The 25,249-nt window shown below is 41.5% G+C and overlaps 1 protein-coding gene across 3 annotated transcripts; it reads left to right on the top strand.

The window, feature by feature from the left end:
* The first annotated feature begins 414 nt into the window (after positions 1-414).
* Positions 415-25,249, top strand: pbx4 (pre-B-cell leukemia transcription factor 4). 3 transcript variants are annotated; one of them, XM_062565874.1, is made up of 10 exons: positions 415-1,338; positions 5,366-5,439; positions 17,339-17,583; positions 18,460-18,650; positions 18,792-18,927; positions 19,202-19,358; positions 20,108-20,110; positions 20,221-20,324; positions 21,146-21,232; positions 22,192-25,249. In XM_062565874.1, the coding sequence occupies exons 1-10, from the start codon at positions 1,154-1,156 to the stop codon at positions 22,279-22,281; spliced, it is 1,272 nt and encodes a 423-aa protein (XP_062421858.1). In that variant the 5' UTR covers positions 415-1,153; the 3' UTR covers positions 22,282-25,249. The 3 variants fall into 3 exon arrangements, with proteins under 3 accessions (XP_062421858.1, XP_037331606.1, XP_037331605.1); XM_037475708.2 differs by lacking the exons at positions 20,108-20,110; positions 20,221-20,324 and adding an exon at positions 3,786-3,899 and having other exon boundaries at positions 432-1,338; XM_037475709.2 differs by lacking the exons at positions 20,108-20,110; positions 20,221-20,324 and having other exon boundaries at positions 430-1,338.

The raw sequence follows: 25,249 nt of genomic DNA, 5'->3' as shown, positions 1-25,249 counted from the left end.
GTCATTGACTTTTACACAAAACCTATGAAATTAGACTGATTCCAAGTGAGCAAATACAGTTCACTATTTATTTTCTTTTATTCAACACACTTATATACATCTTTATGAGGTGGCTTGTTGAATTTATACCAATGCTGCATTTCAACATGTATAGTGGCGGAGACTTTGATCATTGACACGTTTACAACGGTTTGCACTGGTAAAGAGATTGTAGTGAGATCAAGCACACTCACCCTAACCCATTTTAAATGCCTAACAGCATTCTTTTAAAAGTTTTGTTTGGAAAACATGGCAAGGACGTATACTCACCATACATTAATCGAGAAAATGGTTTGAACCGATTATAATAGAAAGCAATGCTGATGACGTAAGGGGCTATCCATTTGTCATGGCCGTACTAGAGGAGGAAAATCCTGTCACCTGGAGGAATAATACAGATATAGGGTCTCAAATGCGGTGTTACAAAAAATCACATTGATACATTGGACCAACTATTGTGGAAATGTATTCATGTTAGACGCATTTCTTATTGAACCCATTGCTGCGTGGCGCTGTGAGTTCAATGGTCATCGCGACGCACACTGCTCGCGCAGCCCAGAACGTCCCACATACTCGCGCGACATCAACAACAATGGCAAACGCAGACGGACAGACCCGCACGCTCCGGAGCTGAATTCAAGTCACATTTTTAGTTTTTTTTAATTATTTTTAATTGGCGAGTTTTCTATTCTTCTTTTTTGGTTTGTTTCGTAAAGCGTGTTCGACTACTGCTAAATTCCTCGATTCTTAATTTCGAAAATGTGCGAAGCGCTGTTGGCGAGCTCACGCAGTCCGTGCGCGTGTGTCCCTGCTGCTTTTCTGCTGGGCTGCGGCTACTAACCTAGCTGCTCCTCACTCGGTGGTTAGCTAACGTTAGCCTGGCCGCGTTTATTGACGTGAGGTGGGGGGGGGGACACACCAGCGAATGTAAAGCGTGTCCGTGCGGTCCGTTTTATGACAACAACCCGTAACTGTTTTTTTAGTCGTTGCTGTTGGTTACGGTAAGAAGTGTTGCATGGTTTGTCGTAGAATATACTTTGCTGGCTAGCTAACAGGCTAGCTATTCGTGGGTATTCTTCGACTGAGGGGAAACGGCGAGTTTTTCTTTCAAAGTATGGATGACCAGACCAGGATGATGACGGGTCTCACCGGACTCGGTGGACTAGCACAAGCCGATGTCGGTGACCCGGACTCGGTCCGGAAACAGCAGTCCCTCGGTCAACCTCAACAAGACATAGGGGATATCTTACAGCAAATAATGGCCATCACCGACGAAAGCCTGGACGAAGCACAGGCCAGGTAAGAAAGGCGAAGAGCCATTTTCCACACATGATAGCTAAGCTAAAGTGCGTTTTATGTGTCTTATTTTCTTTGCTCAGAGGCTTAATCTTTTTTGTGAAACCTTCCCGTAAATAAAGGTAATGCGAGACCTCAACATTTATGCAACTTTACGTTACATTGTAATCCGTTTGCTAAACCAGTTCATACGTTACATTAAGCGTAACTTGAGCCTGCACATTACAGTGCTGTTGTAGTTTGGAAGGTGGTTCTTTGTTACTTCAAATCGTCCTTTATTGTGTACCGTAGTTTGTAAACACGCTCGCTTGTTTGAAAAATGGCGATGACGTTAAACATAATTAAATGAAGGGTTAAATTTAAAAGTTTCAATGTCCTATTGAGTCTTTTATGATAACGGTTTCCGTTTTAAGTGTACATAACTACTTAACTAACATTGAAGCTGTGTTTCCATGAATGGACCTTTTTGATACAAAATAGTATTTTCAGGCCACAGGATTTCATTAACCCCTGCATAAAGAAAACAAATCCTACATATTTCATGAGCTTGTTTAATCCTTCCATTGGCTCATATCCCGTTAGTGACGCAAATTTCCCTTTCACGCCAATCAGTTGCTGTGACTTGAAAGAATGTGTCGTCCACACACTAAATGCTTTTTAAAACACCGCATGTTTTGGGAGAGAACATAGGTTTATTATCTTAAAATATCTTCAACGCTTTAACACATTTCAAGTAGGAGCATGGCATATGAGTTTAGCCTAATTATAACAACACTACTCTCTACATCAAATGAGTGTCGATAACATTAGTCATTGATATGCAAATGAGCTGTAAGGCAAAGAATTTCTCAATTATCCCTTGCAAGGACCCAGTGCTGTCCACGAAGACAGCAGTCATTCATTCATTTCGAGCGTCACCTAATGTTTATGTTTGAGGTATTTTACGGATCATTATTCTGAGGAGTATACAGTGAATGACTGACCCGCACTCATTTGCCATGTGGCTCAAGGAGCATGAGTGCAGTTTGAAATGAAGCGACAGTATTTCAACAATAGACAACCGTCCACTGCGAGACTGTGGCCACGGTGTGATGTGTCATTAGCTAGTGATTTTCCACCCAACATTTGACCACCTGGTTCTCTTAATTAATTCACTCTTTCACTCCCTCCCTCCCTGGTGTTCATCCTTTTCATTGTGTGCTGGGTGCAATCAATTCTCCTATAATGTGTACGCGACTGCAGCTGTCCGCAAATCGAGTTTCTATTAATGAGATGGTGGTGAGGGGGAGGGATGATGCTATACCAGCAGCTTATGAACACTGGGATATTACTTTTTTTTTCAATACAAGTTTGAGGGCTCAATTAGGTGTTATTTCATTGACAAACACTTTTGGACACTTTCAAAAACACCGTGAATAGTATTGCTATCTGTTTTCCAGTGCACTTTATCTTTTTTATTTTGCATTTTATATCTTTTTTATATTCTATTATTAATTTAAATTGTACATTTATTCTCCTTTGTTCCATGTGCATCCACCATGACAATTCCCTCGGTATGTCCAACATACCTGCAAATAAATGTTTCTGATTCTGACATGCAAATCATTTTGCTTTCAACTATTTACTGCATTCAAATCTTTGTTGACAAAAAACATCCTGTATGGCCTCTGAACCATTTATGAAAGGTTGATATATGGCTAAACAAATAATTTACATTTCAAGTATTTGAATTTATGAGGTAAATTGTAGTGTAGAAAATTACAGCAGGCCCATTATTGGACGTTAACAGGCTACTCTGAAAAACTAATTAAAGGTGTGGCTGTCTCTGAAGTGCCAGAGGTGTCCTTGCTGTATGCTTGTATTGATTTAAACTCCCACACAGAGCATGTCCTCTTCGTGCCATATATGTGAAAGATTAATACTAGAACGAATGCATCCTACTGGAAGTTGTTGATACAAATTGTGTGGCATGTACAGTGCAGTTCTTTGCTGTTGTCGTGTGCTTAATTCGTATATAATCAGTGAAGGTATGTTGAAATGATGTAGCCATTTGAATCTTTGTTTAGCATTACTTGTGGAATTGTCAGGCTCTGCTAATTTGCTCCTTAGGTTTGATTCAGGTAAACGCATCAAACAACCAGACTTCAAGACTACACTTTATCCATTTCATAATATATAGCAGAGCAGTTGGTATGACCTAAAATGTACAGTCTTTGTCATATCGTACTTAACTCTGATCGAGTTTGTCACCCACACATAAATCTTTTCCTCGGTCATGGTCCAAAAGTTACTGTGTGTTGGCTCTCGTGGGAGCATGACAGCCTTGTCGTGCAGGGTGGCAGTGTGTTGGGATGGGGAGTGGTCAGGGCAGTGCAAGAACTCGGTGTTGCAGAGTACACTTCCTGCGCACCATCCACCCTCATCCTCTCACCCTGTCGCCATATGTTCAGATGCTGGCCAGAGGAATCGCCGGCGCATTGGGGTGGATCAGACGACCCCACTGAGGGAGGGAGAGCAGGGGGGGGCATGGCAGGGGGTGGCCTGCCACTCAACTTCCAGCACAGGTCAGTACAGGACCGCATGAGCACCTCCTTCTCCCCCTCCTGCTCATACCCTCCATGCTGAAGGCAGCCCTCCCCCAACTCAATCCAGCAGTGACAGTATTGGTGGACAACATTACATATTTAATGCTAGACACATAACTCTTACATCAAACTGCCTCACAGAATAATCTCACAGAAAGGCACTCTTACATGGCATGCAGTAGGAGCACAATAGGCTAGTCACCATAGTCCCCTCATTAATACTGCAATGGACATTCACAACTGGAATTGGTGTTGAGGTCAGGTGTAGCCAAATCATGTTCATCTGTGGTTGTTGTCACCTTTGTTGTTATTTGGAAAAGAAATGCTTTATTTCCTTGTGATCCTGAGGTTTTTCTTGTTTCATTTCCCAATTCATGCTCATCAAAAACTGAGGTGTGGTTATGTTTGTTTTATATTTATGTTTTTACCACTGTTATGTTTTTCAATAAATTATACCTTGTGATTTGTAAAAGTAGAACAGATCAATACAATTTGTTTTCTTCAATCTATAGCAGTAATCGAAAAAAATATAGGGGTTAACACCAAATAATACATTTTACAAGATAACTTGTAAAATGTATTTTACACCGGCACTGCAAACGACGGTCACACTGTTACTATAGAGTTAAACAACACCCTTCTGACAAGCACAAAAATAAAGTAACATTATAAACTAGATAGGTGTAGTGTACTTGTATTACGTGCTTAGTAAGATCTTTTTACTTGGAGGGGCTTTCTTAAGGTTCTGAATGTAAAAAAGGTATCTTTTAACAATGCATTGTGCACCCAGCACTCCTTATGTAATATGTGTGAACTTGATAAAGACTATAGTGCCGTTTAGCATCATATTAGGATCGAGAAGTAAGCTATATTGGCCAGTGTGGGTGCATGTATTTGAATTAGCGGGATATTTGTAGCAGTGTGATTCGATTACACTGACCAGTCGATGTTTGGCCCTTTCTCATTTTAATTGCTTCTATTGGGTTGGCAATTTAAGAGAATGTTTTTTGATTAAATTGAAACTTAATCCTAACCCGCTTCTATCATGTTACCATCTTCTTTGATGGTAAAGGTCTTTCTGTAAGATTTAGAAAGGAGATTACTGTGTATTAACTCCTGGAATCTGGTGCTTGGTAATCATGACTGAGGTTCGTCACCATTACTTGTTCCACAGTGCAAAGCATCCACGTGACAACATTACTCTTGCTAGTTTCCGATCATCAGGGGTGTTTCTGCACTGGCAATTGCATTTGACCACTTAAAATGCATTCAAACAACATGGCTCTGTCTTGCTGTGTTGCACTGCTGAAAAGCTGTATGGATAATCCATCCACCTCCAGTACCTGTTTTTTATGGCGGAGGACATGGAATGACTTGTGATGGAGGTCTGTTTATCGTAATCCTCCTTGCTCTCTTCCTCTCTTATTCCCTCTTCTTTCTTACAGGAAGCATGCCCTGAACTGTCACAGAATGAAGCCTGCCCTCTTCAGCGTTCTCTGTGAGATCAAAGAAAAGACGGGTGAGTTTCTACTTCACTCGTTATCGTCTTGTTTTCACTGTGGCACAGGTTCTAGTCCAATGTTGAGATGTAGTTTGACGTTTTGTCAAGTTTACCTGGCACCAAGTTACTTTGGAGTAGCCAGGCAGAGAACGCTATTGACTTTATTGGTTATGATTTAGCTGGATGTATTGTTTATGCTTTGGTGAAACATCATTTTTAATATGCATTACCGTTTTTTAGTTTTGTCCTCGTAACTAGAGAAACCTAACCCATTTTGATGGCTGATCAGACTTCACACTGACCAGCTGGAACTAATCTTAGTGGATTGGTGTCTTTTTGATACTTGAATCGATCAGCAGAACTTTCCAGACAACATGCTGGCCAGCCGGAGTTTACACATTTATTTATCCGATTGCAAGCTGAGTAACTGAATTTAGAAACATACTTTGCATTTCTTTGACAAAATGTACTTGGTTGGGTAATTGTGTGTTGGAAATAAATTGATACACATCAATGCACACGCACATCATGCCGGTAAAAAATGACCTATTCTAACATTGTCTGAGGAAATAATACTACATTTTAATGCACCTTATCTGATGGAAATTATTAATAATGTAAAATCTCTTTTTTTTTTTCTTACACATAGAACTATTCAAGGTTACCACGCTTCTTATTCTCATCTTGTTAGCTATTCAAGTCAGCTTTGTGACAGATTCTAGTGTGGGCGCAGGCATTGGATGGATGGGTTGTGGTAGTGTAAATGGGGTGCGTTTACAAATCCTCTCCCTCTGCAAGTCTCTCTTCGTTGTGCGTTTCTCTCTTCCAGTGTATCTTCTAACAGCAAACGTCTTTGTGTTCAAATAGAATTTGAAAATGCTGCACTGCTGCCTTTTGTGGCCATTTGTCAATAATGCATTATTGCTCTCCAGTGATTGGACAAAAGTAAAGGCACGGCTTGAGTGAATGGGGCAGGGTACACTGTTTCCCAGGCAACCAGTGGTCTTATTTACCCTAATGCCATTCACTTTGATTTTCACATTTAGTCTCCCAGCAAACTAGAGTGTCTGAGTATTTTTGCAATAAGCTGAGCAGAAAAAGACGGGACATAGGTGTAGCTTAACAAAAGATTCAAGCTTGAGGTGTATATACGAAACGTGAGATATAGACATCTTTGGTTCGCATGTACTCTACTGGCCATCTGCCACGCAGTGCCCTCCTAACTGCACTGTGTACCTGCTTTGGCATTTCACTGCTACTCCATCAGACCCCCTGCAGGCCTCATTATGTGCCTTTGGAATGTGAATTTGCTTCTCCTCAGTGCAGCTTGTGGAAGACCAAATCAGTAGTCCTCTAGTATATCAGATTTTCTGCAGTCTTCTTTCACTAACAAACATGCACTTGTGTCTGCACACCCACATACACACGGTGTCTTTCTTGCACACAGGCGCGCGCACACCGAAAAAGGATAAAAGCTAACTCGGTCTTGGGTCTACTCTTACTGCCTCGGTCTTGTCCTCTCCCCCTCCCTCCCTCCGTTTGCCTCGCTCCCATTCTTGAAAGAGAAGACTTGCTCTGAACTCAGGGCTTTGATATGGTAATGTAATGGTGGTGGAGGAAGGGAGGTGGGTTGTGGGGGATGGGAGGTGAATTCCTCTGAGTGCTGCAGTTGGTTAGATTGTTTTCATTGTAAAGGAAATGTTCTGCGCAAATGCCTGTGCCCCCCGCCCCCTCTCCAAAACCCTCCCATTTTAAAACAGTGCCTGCGTTGTCCTGAGCTCTCGAGTTAAACATGACCTCCGTCTGCGTGAAATTTGATTCCTCTTAATACTTTATTAGAGATATACTCCAAAAGAACGAAATGTAAGTAATTGGAAAAAGGCATAAAATGATCAAAGTTGAGAGCCAGTGGCTTTGCTTCAACTCAGTTCTATTCCCCCTCGCTCTCATGGGTATTTGCTGTAAAAATAGCTCTTGGTGCAATGGGACAGCTTATGCCAAAATCTCTCACAAGCCACTGCAGTTACGCTCAGAAGTTTTTCATTAAGTTTGGGTATGTTTGAGGCATTTCTTACTTTTATGCATTCCTCGTTCTTTACACACGACAACAGTGAATCTGTCACTCACTCACTCACTCAGTCTGTTCTGTCACCCTGCTGAAGTCCTTCTCTTTTAAGCCAGAAAATTCCGAGTTGTTTATTTTTGGACAGATTTGAAAGTAAAAACTACTTTTCGTCAAGCGGAATTAAAGCTTTCCAGTTGTTTAGCTTGGAGTCTCTCCCTCCCCCCTCAGTTGGACTAGTTCACACCCCCAACACTTGCTACTCATCTTGATAAGCTGTTTGATAAACAACACTCTGAGATAATGCTGCTAGATGGCTGTGTGCAGATGGTGGCAAACCGGCAAGAACCATAACTGCGTAAAACGGAAATGGCTACGCCAGTGTTGTATGTTATTAGTACAAATCAATGTCAGACAATTCTTTTCTCATGCAAGTATCTATAAACCACCATCTATACTGGCCCTGTATCCCACAGCAACAGTGAGGGTTTTACAAGAAATAAATCCCAATGGCCAGTAGCCAGCACGATGTTAACTTCAGCTGGTAGATTGCTACCACTCAATGCTCCTTTGCATTATCTGACCAGCCCCTGACTCTGAGAGTCATTTTGTATTTATTTTTTTTATCAAATTGATTTGACTGAGATTTTAATGGACTGTACTTGTATAGCGCTTTTCTAGTCTTCTGACCACTAAAAGAGCTTTAACACTACATGACATCATTCACCCATTCACACCCATTCATACACTGATGACAGGAGCCACCATACAAAGTGCCACCTGCCCATCAGTCACTAACATTCACACACTGTAGTCGCAGCTACAGGAGCAGTGCTGGGTTAAGTGTCTTGCCCAAGGACACATTGACACGCGGGTTGGCCAGACCTGGGATCGAACCACCAACCCTCTGATTGGAGGACCATGCTCCTCGCTCACCCACAGTCGCCCACATATATGTATATTGGATATTTTTCTAAACACATATAAGCACCAAAATCTCTGTCAGTCCCTGCCATCAGAGCCAGCAGCACGCAGCTACTGTGTTGGGAAAGCAGCTAGTTGACAACCCATCAACACATTCTGTTAACGTTATGAGAAGAATGGGGAGATTAGGCCCACTGCACAAAATCGCTTTGTGGTTTATGTTTTTCTGTGCTATTCCTGTTATGATTTAATGTAAAAGTAGCCTATGTTCAGTTACCATGTATTATGAATGGTTACAGATACAATTAGTGAAAAAAATCAATCAATTCTTTGCTTTCCACTGAAAGATGTTTATATTTGATCTGTCCCATAACCTGTAGCAGAAAATGCAAATATATTTTCTGTCTGCCAATAAACTAGCCCAAACGCATTTCAGTGAGTCACTAATCTACCACATCAGGATATATGGTTATATTGCTATCAAGCTACACATGTTACACATACTCCTTTGTTGTAGTAACAACCTGAGTGGTGTCCTTGCCGTACCGTGGCAATGACCGCACTCAGGTTGTCAAAATACTATTTCGGCAACAAAATGGTTCCAATTACGTCAATTGAGTTACAGCATAGTTCTATTTGTAAAAACAACAAAGCAAAACAACATTAAAAGTCACACATTGCGGTGTGTTATTTCACAGCCTAGAACCTTTTAGAAATCAAATAAATTGTGTGTGTTATTTTAGATTCCTTGCATTAGTTGACAACCAAATATCGCACACTCATGTGATCCTGTTGCCAGCACTCTGGGGAAAAACCTCTTCAGCATTACCATTGATTTAGATGTTTGGAGTGCACAGGCTTTGACAGACTACAGTACATGAAGTCTAGTGAATGACATGCCTCATTAAAGCAACTTGATTATTATTAGTTTTCAAAGAGCCCAATTTGGAATAGAGCCATAAAATTTTATGAGTTGTTAAGAACCTGTGGGAAGTCTTATTATATGTTTTATGAGGGAAAGCATACATTGCCTTTTTAAGGCCAAAAGCAATAACAAGGTAAAAATAGTTTGTGGTAGAAATGTGAGCTTTGTGAATCTACCAAACCTGCATTTTTGGTTTTACTATCTCTGGTTTAAAACAAGAATAGGTCATCCACGTTTGTAATGCCACGCCAACTTTTCCCTTCAAAATCCTCTGCTATTGCATTTTAAAGAGTGAGTTTTTACGATCCCTTTGCAGTGTCTGCTGGATTATCTCATCGGCTTTTCAGGATTCTCTGTTGTTTTTGTGGTGTCCTGCCACTCAATTGTTTTTTTTCTCCCCCGGCCTCTCTGCAGAAGAGCACGAAAAAAGATAGTGTGTTGGGGGGTTGCAGGGGCGATACGGGGAGATTGATGAGGCAGTAAGAGCAGGAGTAATTACTCGATGTCCATTCCCCAAGCCAGATTGGCAGACGGCTAATATCACACAGACCCCTGGCCCTGACAGACACACCACCACCCCCACCGCCCAACCCAAAGTGGGGAGGCAGCGCACCCCAACCTTCAGCGTGGGCCTAATGGTGTGTGGGCCAACTGATTTCCCCATGTGGTATAATTCCTGTAGGAACTGGACCTCTGTATATTGATGAGGGAAACGGCTGTCTGGAGTGTTTTTAGGATGTGAAAAGCACAGTGGAAATGTTCACCTTCAAGACGTGATTTAGTCCGTGATTCACCAAGCACTGATTTGGCTTTTCAGTCAGTCATTGTTTAGATAAGCGAGAAATTAAAGGAAGAGCAAAAGCATTTGGCCATTTGCTGCTATTTGAGTGCTGGAAATTGAAATTAAACAGAAAATTTAATTAAGATTTATTTGTGACATATTTCATCAGGGTTACTTACTTTAATTAAAAAGGGCAGCAAATAAAACTCCGCCCGCTTCCTGCGTGTTGCATAGTAGTGACAGACATTGAAGAAATGTAATTAGCCCAATTGACAGGATAGGCATCATGTTCTGCACACCTTTTTTTTCACCGTTTTATTTTAGAATGACCAAATTTCCATGAATTTAAGCCCCAAAACAAGAAACAATGAAATATCATTACATTACATGTTATTTAGCTGACTCTTTTATCCAAATATCAGTGAACTCATCAGTATTGGTCAAGGATAGCCCACAAATAGGACTCATACCGCTTCATCTCATCTGCTCTTCCTCTCAGCATGTCTCTGCCTCTCCCATTGCTTTCAGGCTTTGCTCTTAAAAGAAGGCGTCTCTTTAATTAAAGATATGTAAATGTGGTCTCAGCTGGATTGCATTAGTTTGGTGGCGGTGGGGTAAGAGACTGCCGGAGCCTAGCTCCTAATCCTGACTAATTAAGGATTAATTACAATTGATGGGAGCCTTCCACCCCTCTGCAGTGGTACATATTAGTGTCCCAGACAGTGTGTTTGTATATTTCTCTCCATGTCATAAATGCAGGGGCGAGATGGAAACATCAGGGCTGCTAAGGGAGGGGGTTTGATGATATGAATATGGTTATAATGTCAAAGCTACTTCTGAGCCCGTGGCCCTCTTCCTCGATTGATGGATGGATTTATATAGTGATACTATTTCTAATCCAAAATAAATCCATATTCGTGGAGGATAGATAGTTGGTTTGTGTTTCCATCAGTTGTATTAATATAATATGTATTAATTTATTTTCATTCTTGTTTACCAGATATACAATTGACACCGCGATTTTATTCCTCACTAAACTTCTACATCGGACCTGTGCAAACTAAACATGTAGCCTCGGCTCTCTCTCTGGCACCATCTGACTGTGTCATAATGCTTGTTCACTTGTTATAAATGGGCGCTGCTCTTCTGATCTATCGCTTAATTGCCACCTAATTTGCATAACAGTGCAAATTAACGACCTCTCAAATGAGCGTTCATTTTTCACAAAGTCTTTAGGAGCTCCTTAAGAGTCTGTGCTAATGAGCACAGGAGGCAGCTGGCCTGATGAGTTGACTGGGGGAAGTTGCAGTGCTTTAACAAGCCTCCTGCCTAGGTGCTCTTCGTCCTCCTCTTCCCCCTGTGACATTTCATATTCCTCCTTCCTTCTCCCTTCTTTTTTCTCTGTGTGCAGAACAGGTCTAGTCTGGGGTTATTACGTTGGTGATGTAGTTACTGGTGCTCAATAATATTTCCACATTTGTTAAAGCAGTATTGTATAGTCACCTAAAATGACCACAGTGTGTGCTCAGTTACTAGTTTAGCTGGTGGTATGCTCCAAATTGAATCACCTTTTTATCTTACTTTCCAAGCCAAGCTTCGAACGAATGCCAATATTCTCTCCAACTTGTTAAATACTGTCTGGAGTCCCACACTTAAGGGACAGAAGCCCAACGTTTTACCGAGGCAAATGCACAAATAATATTTTGAGTATAATGCCTTATTTTAGGGGGTTTAGCTCTTAATTGGCTATTTTTATTTTATATGATGTGACTTAGTTCACAAATTTCTTTTTCTACATTTTATGGGCAAGAATGTTTAAACAAAGTGGTTTGTATTTGTGAAGTTAATCAACACATCAATACCTTAACTTTGATGTTTTACTTGCAGAACTTTTGGAATGGGAATATATGAATATATACTGTGTGTGTGTATTTATATATATATATATATATATATATATATATATATATATATATATATATATATATATATATTATAGACAAAGGGAATATTTGTCATATATCCTTTTTAATTTTCTTTTTTTTTTGGGCTGATGAAGTGTATCTTAAATGGATCAATCCTTCATTAGTGTTTGTGTATGTTTTTGTATTTGTGTGTGACTATTCAAGGGGGTACACTAAGTCATCGCTCGAGTGTTCAAGTCATTCTCTTTAGTTAATTATGGGCTGATTAATGATGTGTTGGGGTTAGTGTTGTGTTTGCCCAAGGTGTGAGTTCTCAAATTCACACCTTAATCAGACGTGTGTGTGTGTGTGTGTGTGTGTGTGTGTGTGTGTGTGTGTGTGTGTGTGTGTGTGTGTGTGTGTGTGTGTGTGTGTGTGTGTGTGTGTGTGTGTGTGTGTGTGTGTGTGTGTGTGTGTGTGTGTGTGTGTGTGTGTGTGTGTGTCAGAGCGAGGGGCCGTGTGCAAGAGCACTCTACCCAAACAGATGCTGATTAGCGTGAGCTGCTTAAAGTAGCAATGCACAAATGGATTAGGCTCATTAAGTAGACTGTACTCCAAAAAACGACACTTCAGCAGAATTGGGTACAATTTTTTATGTCACAGTAGAAATCTAGTGGTACTCAATATCAATCTGGCAAAATCAATATTTTGGATATCCTCCATTTTCCACGGTATATTCTACAACTACCCTAAGGCATCATTTTATTTACAAAAACCTTTTGGGAAACATATTCGACAGAAAAAGCATGAAAAATCAAATTACTCCATCCACAGAGAAACTTGTTAGTAAAAGTTGACATTAATTGATTGTTACAACAACATCATTTTGTAAAAAAAGTGCTCCTGGCCTCAAGGTTCCTACTCAGATTACTAAAAACTGCTAATAGTGATGTCAGCACATGTGAATTTTAAGGTTTGTTATTATGGGTTTGGGTTTTCTCACTCTTCCTCTTGGGCTGCACAATTAATGGAAAATTTGTCCTCTGTCAATTAATGCGCACAATTGACTATGGTATTAATGTTGACGATGGTATCCCTTTAATGGAAAATGGTGCTGCAGATTAAAACGCAGGTTTACTTAACTTAACAGCCAGGGGCTGGTTGGGATGTTTTGGCATCATATTGGGGAGCTGCCATCCTGCCAAATCTGCAGCCTGTGAAATGCTTTCCTAAATGTTGCAGCTGCAACGCTGTCTGAGTAGAATATAATTCTTAATGCAAAGATTGTCAATTAGCAGGCATGTAGCGCAACTTGAAAGTGAATGCACATCTCCGTTGAATTAATTGTCAGTTAAAAATGTTTGCAAGATCAGAGTAAAGATGCATGTTCACCAGATCTCCTTCAGATCAGCTTCCAGCGCTCTGTGGCTCCTCACTGATCAAAATTAAGTCCGCACTGCTTAAGGCCCAGGCCGTAACGCTGAGCCCGAAGGAGGAAAGGGAGGCCCGGAAGAACCAGGACTGTGCTTAGGAAACTGTCATCACCTGAAACACTACCGCCTTTGTCCACAGGAACCTCCAAAATCAATACAATATAAAAGTTCCCAGTGGTAGCTTTAAATGTACTTTTTATTTTCCAAAAGCTGTTTCATTCAATTCGAATCGGCATTTAAATTTTTTGAGGCTTGAAAACTATCTTTAGGGCCGTGGTTTCTATGGAGTGAAAATATGAAAATGTAGAATAATACAGACATGACCGATTGGCCTCAGTTTTTATTTTACCTGGCACATTTGTACAGCCTTTTTTTTCTCCTGCAGACCATTTTAGTGCGTTAGCAGGGTTTTACCCATCACACCTCCAGAGCTGCAGTTGAGATTCTTTTTTTGTTAAGTGAATTTGCATATTCATGTAACATAATTTCATTGTGAAATTCATCTATCTATGGCCCATTCTCTTTATCTGAATTCTCTGTCAGTAATGAAAGGAAAACCTGAGGTTTCCACAGTCCTATCTTTACTCTCTTTCTGGATCGCTGGCACGTCTGTACTGTGGATACTGTATATTTCTGTAGCTGCTCTCTCTGTCTCCTCCTCTCTCGCACATATCTTCTCCTGTGACTCCTTTTTTCAATTCTCCTTGGTTCTCCTTCTACCCTCTCTCTCTTTACCTTTTTTCCCCCTTTTTTCCCTCCTCTGTCCTCTTTCTCTCTACCGCTCCCTTGCTCTCTCCCAGTGAAAGGCTGAGAATACCCAAGGGAGCTGATGCAATTAAAATGCTAATCCTGTCTGTCTACAGAGAGAGGGAGAGGGGGGGGGGGGCTGACAGCATGAGGGATTGCGGCTCACATGGAGAACTCGACTGAAATGGAGAACAGAGGGAGGGGGGGGGCATTGGGGGAGGGTGGTGGGGGTGCGCTGAAAGGGAGAGGGGGGAGGGGATGTGTGTTGGAGGGGAGGGGAGGGGGGCAGAGTGAAAAAGGGGACGCTAGCGAGGGAAAAGACAGACAAGGATAAAGCTTGTGTTCTGAGCTGAGCAATGATATACTGACTACGTTTTAAGTCTTATCTCTCCCTATGTGTGGAAGGCATTACAGTTAATGTACAGCACCACACTATTGGTTAGGTTGTTCACCCTTACCTGCACCACTTCATATATTGTGTGTTGTCTGCACAGCACACCGTTTCCACATTGCCTGTGCAGAAATGAGAATGATTATGTATGCAGTGAAAGCCCAGCTGGATAGCCTGAATATTTCATAGTATATGTTGCTCGCTCCGTCTCTCAATGCCACACAGCCCTGCTAGGGTGGTAGTGTGTGCATAATAGTGTGATTTCTAAGAGCTTTGGATGCAAGCTTGGGCCTTAAGCTTACTTGAATCTGCTTTTTTAAATGTATTATTACCTACAGCCCTTTTTTTCAGTCGCTCCGAAAACAGAACCATCCCAGCGGCGATGTGAGAAGCTAGTTGATCAAAAATGAACGCTGTTTTGATTTTTGCAAAACAGCCAGCCAGCTCTCAGACCTGTAGATTTTTGTCTGCAACTGGAAAACACGTTTTCATTATTTTCTATTCTGCAGCAATGTCATATCTTCTTTTTTATGCAGTATCTCGACTCATCTCAACAGCTGCTATAATACCACTAGGCCACTAGACTGTGCATGTGTGCAATTGTGGGTAATCACAGCTTAATTGGAGTAATTAGGGGAATGTAGGGGTATTAGGCTACAGCTGGGGGCCATAATGAGGAGTGGGGGCAAAGGGGAGGAGGGAGAAGCTTCAAGAGCCACAGTTGCCTTCTTCACTGTTGGTTGGTTGTTCTTCCCAGTGAATCCCGTACTGTGAAGATCAACCACACACTTCACTACAAGCGGTCAGCGCGGTCCACAGTTTCTCCAATCCAAACAAAACCGCCATCACAGTGTTGTTCAAAGTACTCTCATGATCATGTAGATTCAACAGGTACAAAACAAATACATCTCGTTGTTGATCAATAAATAACCCATAGTTTATCAGTCTAGGAAGTGCAGAGATCGCTTGAGACTGGCTGAAAGGAATGGAAAAAGAGGAGGGAAAGAGATGGGCGAATCAGGGTCATTAGTTCAGGCGGCTGGGTCTGCTGCATTCCTGAGCCCTGAGATGGGGGAGCAGCAGAGCAGGAATGTGCCTTGGAGAGTGAGGAGACCGAAGCTGAGGCAAAGAAAAAGGCAAGAAGGAACAAGAAAAAAGGGGAGGAAAAGTTGGACGCTCTGCAATAAGAGCCCTTAAATGGTGGAACAAACTCGTTTATCAAATGAAGTTTGAAAAAGCAAAAACTCATCTGCTCCATAGCAGTTGGAAATTTTAAGCAAAAGTGTTTTTGTCCTCATTTCTTACATCTGTTAGTGCTATAGTACACAAACCACCCATTGGTGAGCTCGGACTGCTTCTCAAACCTTTTTCAAACTTAGTTTTCTCCCAGCTTGATTCTTCAGAACAGCTTTGACAAACCTAGACAATTGTAAAATTCTAGAAGTCATTCTAATGAGAAAATCTCAGAATGAGTGAGTTCATGCATCGCCTAACCTTTGATGATGAGCTTTGACTAACTAGCGTAATCCTTAAAGAGGACGAACGTGTAACCCAGTTTCCACTGGGATTAATCCCATCATCCATATAGTTGGCCTTCCTCCTCCAAAGTCCTGTCTGGTTTCAAAGCTGTTTAGATTGGCTTTTACCTCCTTAATTAAGTGTCCAGTTACAAAATCAACACACATGTGGAAATGCTATTGTGACTGAACCAATATGCCACCACTCACACTTAAAGTTTTTTGACAATTCATCAAAAGTTTACTCCCTTTCGGACATTTGTACACAACGTTGAACTTGCCAGTAATATTCTTGTGCGATTAATTCTGTTGCCATATGCTGTAGGACTAATTCATTTAATCATCAATTATTTAATAGTGGATTGATTTGTTTTGTTTATCATCTACAACATTTAAAAACATGTTTTCCATAAACATGTTTATTTTGATTGCTTGATTAATCAACTAGCAATCATTAGAGCTCTTAAAAAAGTAATCTATGTATAATGAATATGAATCACTTACTTTTAGTGCATTGATTTAGTAACAGTCTTTTTTTTAATTAGGGTGTTGGTTCTGTACAGGTTTTTTTTATCAACACGCAGCAGAATTTGAATGATTGAGAAGAAAACGAGGCAAACAATTTTAAAAGAGTTAGGCTATGAAGAAAACATGGGTGTCTGGACTAAACTTTTCAGGAACATAGTGTTGTGGGGGTGTGTGTGTGTGTGTGTGAGAGAGAGAGGGAGAGAGATGGGATGCATGGCTGCAGGCTGACAGAGGTCCTGGTATAATGCAGTGGTGGAGAGCAGCAACTGATAACTATACTTATGGCCACTGGGGCTCATAGTGACAGCACATGCACTCCTATTACTGGTCCCATGCCTCATGCCCTTATCTCTGGCAGCCTGCCACAGAGGGGCCACACTGCCCTCTGCTGCTTGTTTAGAGGAGTTCAGGCTCATTGAGAATTCAGCCAGGCACCCATTGCAATGACTCAGGGGAGAAACTTGACTGGGTTTTGACAGGGCTGCACTTCTTTTTTAGCTGTGATAAAGTGTCTTTCTGTGCACCTCTAGAACCCACAGTATTAGCCTTATCCTTGAGGTGAAATGTGTGGTCTGTCAGTTTTCAAAAAAACTTTAACCAAAGATTTTCAAGCTCATAGAAAGGGCAGACTGAAGATGTTATTTCTACAAAGCTAAATTCTGACCTCGCCCACCTAACTCGTGTTTTCTCTCTCCCTCTGTCCAGTGCTGAGTATACGAGGTGTGCAGGAGGAGGACCCCCCGGATCCCCAGATCATGCGGTTGGACAACATGCTGCTAGCAGAGGGTGTGTCAGGACCGGAGAAGGGTGGAGGATCGGCTGCAGCGGCTGCAGCTGCAGCAGCAGCAGGGGGCTCACCTACAGACAGCAGCATTGAACACTCTGACTACAGAGCCAAGCTCGCTCAGATCCGTCAGATCTACCACTCTGAGCTGGAGAAGTACGAGCAGGTGTGTGTGCAGCAGACAAAGCATGCACTGTTAGCCTTTATTTACCTATTGGTTATGTTTAGGTTGGTAAGTTAATGAGAAGTGCATTTACTTTATACCTGGATTTTGTCAGTCTGTTAACAATCTCTGTGCACAAAAAGAAGGGAAATATACAGTAGACTGTTGCGCTGATATGATTTTTACGAATTGTATTCATGCACTCATTTCTCACTACATAAGGGGACAGATAACCTGTTTGATTGTTTTTGGTTATTTTTATTATTATAATCATGTTCTGTAGTGTTTTTTGGAATGAACATTAACCACGACAGGTGTGGGGAAACTGAGAGGCTGCAGGTATCATTCATACAAAGAGTATTCAACTTTCACCAGCCAGTAAATACTCTTTGACAACGCTTTAGTCTTGTTTGAATTGGCATCTGGACTCTCCTCATTGTGCCTGCTTGTGAGCTCTGAAGACTTTTACAATACGCTATACCTAGAGTATAACAGTATATTTTGATTAGAATAAATATAATCACTTGTAAATAGTTCATTATTGTTATAAACAAACATTGACTCTCTCTGTCACAATTCAAGTCTGCATTATCACTCATTCTTACGGCACTGGCTTGACATTTGTTGGTGTATTACTCGTATGGGTTTGAGAACCACTACTGTATTGAGGTTTTAGTTTTACTACACTCACAAGAAAAGTGTCGTGATATTGGTCTATTTTTGGAAAGATGAAGGATCATTGACAGGACTCAGAGGAGTCAGACAGCCGTGGCAGGTGATCATCACGGCAATAGACAGAATCTGTGCCTGTTCTATCTTTTTACAGTCGTGTTCAACTCCTCTTCTCTCTCTCTCTCTCTCTCTCTCTCCTTGGTCCAGGCCTGCAGCGAGTTCACCAACCATGTAATGAACCTGCTGAGAGAGCAGTCTCGCACGCGACCCATCTCTCCCAAGGAGATTGAGCGCATGGTGGCCATCATCCACCGCAAGTTCAGCTCCATTCAGATGCAGCTCAAACAGAGCACCTGCGAGGCCGTTATGATTCTGCGCTCACGTTTCCTTGACGCCAGGTGTGTGTGTGTGTTTGTGTTTGTGTCTCTCTGTAATAGCAGATTATTTCTATGAATGAGGAAGTGATCTGAGTATGTTGACTTTTTGTTAGACTCACAATTCACGCCTGTGGTTCCTAATCTCTGATCTCTGTGTGTCAGGCGCAAGAGGCGCAACTTCAACAAGCAAGCCACAGAGGTGCTGAACGAGTATTTCTACTCACACCTGTCCAACCCTTACCCTAGCGAGGAAGCCAAGGAGGAACTGGCCAAAAAGTGTGGAATCACTGTGTCTCAGGTGAATTGCGGACACCGCTAGTATACAGGACCATTTTGAGGAAGCTGTGGTTATGTCTCTTTTTGAAGGTCACTTTTTCATTACCTACCTATTACAGCATATTTTCAAATGCTGTTCAAAAATCTGTTTTCATTTTTAAAAAAAGATGAAAAGAGGAACTAGGATCTACGAAGGTTAGATAAAATATTATCTATGTTCAACAGTTTAACCAGAGGGGGGTAGATAAGGCAGAGAAAATCCAGAATTTGAATATCTGAAATCATCTGTCCCACAGGTCTCTAATTGGTTTGGCAACAAGAGAATACGTTACAAGAAGAACATTGGTAAGTTCCAGGAAGAAGCGAACCTCTACGCAGTTAAAACGGCGGTGGATGCTGCCAATGTGTCTGCGCAGGCCAGCCAGGCAAACTCTCCGGCAACACCGAACTCAGGTACTACATGCTCCTCTTTGTCTACAATTCCTACTACTTCTCATCGACACGTTTCAGTTCCTCTACATACGCTGCACAGTGGGGGCAGCTGTTTATGTTAGGGCCCACTTTCACATTCTGGCAGCGTACTTGGTCTCAGTTATTACCATCAAGTAAGTCATTCTGAATCTAACAAAACAGACTCCCAATTTAATCAATTCACTGGATAACCTTATGCAAATTATTACCAGAAAATTAAGACCTATATAAGACTTTTTACATATTTTATACAAAGTAGAGAAAATCACTGTTACCTGAATCTCACAAAGGTTTTTTTCTGTTGTAAACATTCCTGTTTTTAAACCAGACTTATTTCATGTGGTAAGGTATTCAAATGTGGATAAAACAGACCACAACACAAGCAATGAATCCTAGTGTCGGTCTGTTTACTGCAGCCTTTATTCTCCCACAATGTCAAACCCCTCGTGTCGTCCACTAATGCCAAGCCCTGACTAGACTTTAGCCAACAAGGCTGGACAAAACCAATCATTCTTGGAGACCTAAATGCGTTACCTTAACTTCTCCTCCATAAAAGGGCCAAACTGTAACCCCCACAGAAGTAGTTTCCCCAAAGAAACCACTAACCAAAAGTTTTTTTTTTCCCACATGTTTGCTACTTTTGAAACCCCACATGCAGCTGAAGTCAGTCCTTCAGGCCTGTTAAATTATGAATGCAGCACTGGCTGAGAGCATTCACCCGTATATTAAAGCTGGTTATTAAAATGTTTTTCTTTAGTCTATGTCAATGAGCAGTGGTGACCTTTTGGCCCTGTGACACTGTGGTTGTAGCTGATTGGATATTGGCTATATATATTGCCTGTAGGGTCACCGGCGTCTTACAGTTTGCCTAACACAGGCGACGCCTACCTCAGCCTGCGTTCCCTCAACGGGGAGAGTCTGAACATCGCCCCCTCTCTACAGGCGCAGGTATGCACTGAGGACGGCTGAAGAGTTGACCTCAATGCCGTTAACCCCCATACCCCCAATCCCTGGATACCTACCCTTAGCGTAGCTCTTATTGCCCTGAGATCCCGTCCTGACTTTACCTTTGACCCCGTCCACTCCTACCCGAACAAAGAAAACACACAAACTGAACCTTCTCTGCTTGGCACAACGAGCCCTGAGAGGCTTATCGTTCCACTCTGGGGGAATAATGTCAGTTTGTTTTACGTTCTTCTAGAGAGCCCAGGGCCTTTTTTGAGACTCTTGTAGTTGTCAACATTGAGCTGGAATATCTGCGGATCCAACCAGCAACCCCTCTGAGTACTCCGTCTGTACCTCTTAGGTTTCCCTGCACCTCCAACAGCCTCCTGCCTTTGTAGTCTGTGTTTTCCTTCCCTTTCCACACATTGTTCCATCCTATCTCTCCACATGTTCTCCATCTAATGTAGACCAAAGAAAATGTCCTCAAACTCATGCTGTTTAGCACTATAGATGTGAGAATAGATGAATCATAAACCACAATATAAGACTGGAGTTCAGTTTCAGTCTTTCATTTAGTTTAAATTAGATTAACACTGTTTTAATCGAGAGTCGTGTTAGTTAATAGGTGAGGTAAGCACCAATGTCGAGTGATTGCATTGACAGAATAACAATTGTTATTAATCATAACGAGGTCGCGAGCAGCAAAGCAGTCCCTTAAACTGAGCGGCTCTAAAGCAGATATTTGAGGACATTCCTCGCTGTGGTGAAGATGAAGTTGAGACGTCTAACTCTTACATTTTGTGTGTTTGTTTTGTCTCTGAAAGGTGGATACCCTGCACCGTGCTACACACCTGACGGGCGGCTATGAGGAGCTGTCGGGTAGTGGCCTCTACACCCCTCATTGCCTGGATGTGAGTAGCAGCTAAAGCTGATTAATACGTCTGTGTTTAGTAGTCGGGGTACTTTCCATGAATACTACTCAGTTTGCTTGAATTTAATTATTATTATTTTTATATCTTATGTTCCATCCAGCAATTTTTTCAATTGCACACTGAAATAATCTAATTGAAAGAGTTCAAAACATTCATGGTTATAATTGTTATTATTAAATGTTTGCATGCACTCATGTAAATGGTTCAAACTCATTTGTTTCGTGAGCGTCAAGAAACTCGGAACAAGGTATCTGTGACTGAGGAAGTTAAAAAGAAAAACAAGAACTGAAATAACCTCAGCTAAATTTGTCCTGAGCAAAACAGAGAACCACTGCTATATAAATGCTTCCATATATACTCTTTGAGTAAAGCGGTTACTTTGATGCTTAAAACACAATGAATAAATAGCACTTCTGTCTGCAACCATTAATTAAAACAGTTGAACTTGTACTAGATTCTGTGTTTGCCATTTAAATTGTTCTGAAATTAGTTGTTTGTAAATGTAAGCACATTTTGTGACTATTTCAATAATCATAAAAAGGTCTTGAATATCAATAAAAAAAATTCAAATCAAGAGACAGTGATTCAATACAGTTTGTATTTTATAAAATAAGTACTCTAAATTGAGCGGTTGGTGCCGATTTCTTTCATGACTACCGAGTGACCCTCTCGTTGGGCGCAGCTCGCCGACAGGTCACACGTTGAGCTGCCTGATGATGCATCAATAAGCCTCCCGACTCGCGTCATTGAACAGCGAGTGCCCAGCCAACGGCAATGTCATTTCTATCCTTAAATCCCGCCATTCCTTATGTTTTTCCGCATGGCTAGAGTCGTTGGGGGCTAGCCAGTTTGCCATCTTGAAGCAGAAAAAAGCTGATTTAGACAGCTCGTTATTAAACGCCTTCATGCAGAATTCTCTCCTTTCCTACTGTTTGCAGGCTAACAGCTGGCAGGACACCACCAACCCCCACTCGGTCACTTCTCCTCCCGGTCCTCCTGGCAGCGTCCACTCCGACACCTCCAATTGATGTGGTGGCTCTCCCTGCCATTACTTCATTCCCACTGCGGTCTGCTCTGACTACCATCTTCTGTCTTAATTTTTCTCTATTCCCTCGTCTCTCAACTGGACAGCCACACATGGCTGTGCTCCCATTTAAAAAAAAAAAACCACACACGCACTGTGCTGGGACAGCGGAACAGTGGTTAGCGGTTCTCCCAACAGCTCCACTTCAATGCTCGAAGCTCTTTAACTCTGAATAAGACAGGGATGAGCTTACTGATGCTGAGACTGATAAGAAAAAACCTGTTTACTATCGAGGACGATGATCACGATATCTGCACATTGTGCATACGCACGTTAACGTCACACAGTACTCGCACTGCTTATCCATGTGCTGTCGGCCTCTGCTCTCAACCCTTTGCTTTGGAAAACTGCGTGTGATTGCCTGTATCTCTTGAAGCCTCGGCGTTTGACAGCCAAACTGTTGATACGGATCACCGGGGAGTTCTGCTCACCTTGCTCTTACCAAAGTGCTGCCCAGGTAGTTCTCAACATCTGTTCCTCCGAGATCACCCTCTGCCAACTCAAACACGAGACACTGAAATATCCCGGAGTCCTTTGTAGCTTGTTGTTTTTATTCCGTTGGTGATCCATAGCACCCAAACCACAACTTTTCATCGTCGTTTTCATGGTGCGCTGACATAAAAGATGTGTTGAGCACAACAGTTAGCATCCTTGCTATGGGTGTTTCTACCTGTGAAAGGGTAGTAAAGGAGATCACTGTTCTAAACCAGGAAGATCCGGTGATAACAGGGCTGGTAGAAGGAGGCGGAGGGAAGGGCAGAGAGGAGAATATCTTTGGTTGAGTGGATGTAACTAATAGCCCTTTTTGTTGCTAACCAATAGGGGGGTGTTGGTAGACGGCTTGTAGACTTTACTTCTTGCTTTCTGTCCACTAGTTTGATTGTAGGCTTTTTTCTAATGCTGTTTCACCAAGAATGCACCAGCCGCCACCAAAAATGAGCTCAATAAAGCATCTAGATGACGTTAGGAGGGTGGAAAGATTGTGGGGCATTGATGTGTTATTGGGACAAACGTGACTGAATTTAGAAAAGTGACTGTCTTCCATGCATGTAGGACTTTTAGGCGTGATATTATTGTTTTCATTTAACCTTCCAAGTTTTAAGCTTCGTTTTTATTAACAAAAAATAAAGGGTATAATTATTACAGTCAGACCAAAAAGGAAAAGTGCATCATGTATTGCTCTGGTGTGTGTGTCTCTGTGTGGGCGTGTGTACAGTGTTCTTGGGACGTCCCAGTCTAACTGGCTGGTGCCCTCTCACCTTTTGTCAGCATCAGAGAGAGCGGGTACTCGCACCAGCCAACGACTCACCACGTGGGGTTCAACTGAGATCTCCCCATCTTGAAAACATTTAAGCTTGTGAGCCCAAGGCAACACACTACAACCTTCTGTTGTACCAAAACCAAAAATGCCACGTTCAGCGATGTAATAATGCTACTCTGTGTGTGTGTGTCTCTCTAAAGTTGGTGCACAGCAACCTTTTCAGTTGGAGGAGAGGAGGGAATTATATTTGTATCTGTGTCTCTGTGTGGTGTTGTCATAACTCAAGATTTTTTTTATTATTTGGGGTGGGGGGGAGGAGAGCTGTTGTGGGGCGTCAATGGGGGGGCGGATGGATTGAGGCCTGTCATTTTGCACCTGTAATTTGATTGTGAGCGTAGACGTTATGCTCTCCCCTAAACTCTTCCTTTAATACCTTCTGGTAAAACCACAAATATCTAGTTTTTACTCGTGTGGCCAATTGGGCGACGGCTTCTCTCTACTGTTACCAAAAAAGAGGAAGCGCTACATGTAGTACAACTCTTGACTCGCGTTTAAGACAAATGTGCTACATTTTTGGGGGGGATTTTAATTCTTTGGAACTTTTTTATACATTAACGGTTATGTGAATAACAAAGCATTTTGCTAGTAAGGTAAAGCCTTATGAAGATTTAAGTGTCAGTCGAGACCATATGTTACAGAACAAAACTTGAGCTTATGAGTTGTATCCCACATCTATTTACTTGTTTTTACTCATCGCAGTTCATACGACTGTATCTTATGAATAACGTTATCGCCACACCAAATGATCATGTCCCCTCCTTTTTCTACCTGTTGTAATGGATGTCACTGTACAGTTTGTGTAATGTTTCAGTATTTTTTCTTTTATAAACTTTGATGTTTTGGTTGAGATGCCAGTTTTATTTGGCCTTTGTCACAGGATTAACAATAACTATCAATTTTGAATATTATTTAGTACTTTTTGTTACATAACCGGGTGGCAATGTAGGGTTTTCAGATGTACCCGTTGGTGCTGTGGATGGACTATTGTGTGTATTTTGCCGTATAGATCTATTGACAGCCTCAGCTTTTGCCGTTTTCCACATTTAACAATGTTTTCCCGCTTGAGATCAAAGCTGGCTAAAGGAACTTTTGAAACTGTTGAATATGTACACTTAATGTGGTTAATTATTGGGCTAGGAACTAAATGCAAATACAGAAAACGTACGAGTCTGTAACTTAACATTCACATCCAACTGAAAGGACGTTATTTTAGTTACAGCCTGACGCAGTAACTTTCCCAATAAAGTCCACGGTTTGAAATAACTACTGCAATAATATTCATGCATGTACACTTTAGTTTAGATATATAACCAGACTTTATTTTACAAACTTCCACAGCACCAAATGGTTTCTGAAACCTTTGTTTTCATTAGTATATTTGTATCTCTCCTCTTTCCCTTGTATTTACCCCTCTCTCTACCTCTGTCTTTCCATTCCTCCTGTATATAACCCCCACTGTTTTCAGACCTGTGAGTCTGTATGAACTCCTTTTATACCTCAACTTTAGAATTGTTCTAGAAAGAGTAAAACAAAAAGGAAGAATATGACAAACTGTAGTGTTATTAGAAAATTAATAAAATTATTTAGTGTG

Source organism: Pungitius pungitius, chromosome 12, assembly GCF_949316345.1.
Source record: "Pungitius pungitius chromosome 12, fPunPun2.1, whole genome shotgun sequence".
Classification (NCBI taxonomy): Eukaryota; Metazoa; Chordata; class Actinopteri; order Perciformes; family Gasterosteidae; genus Pungitius; species Pungitius pungitius.
Note: the sequence above shows the minus strand (reverse complement) of the source record. Positions and strands in the feature narration are given on the sequence as shown.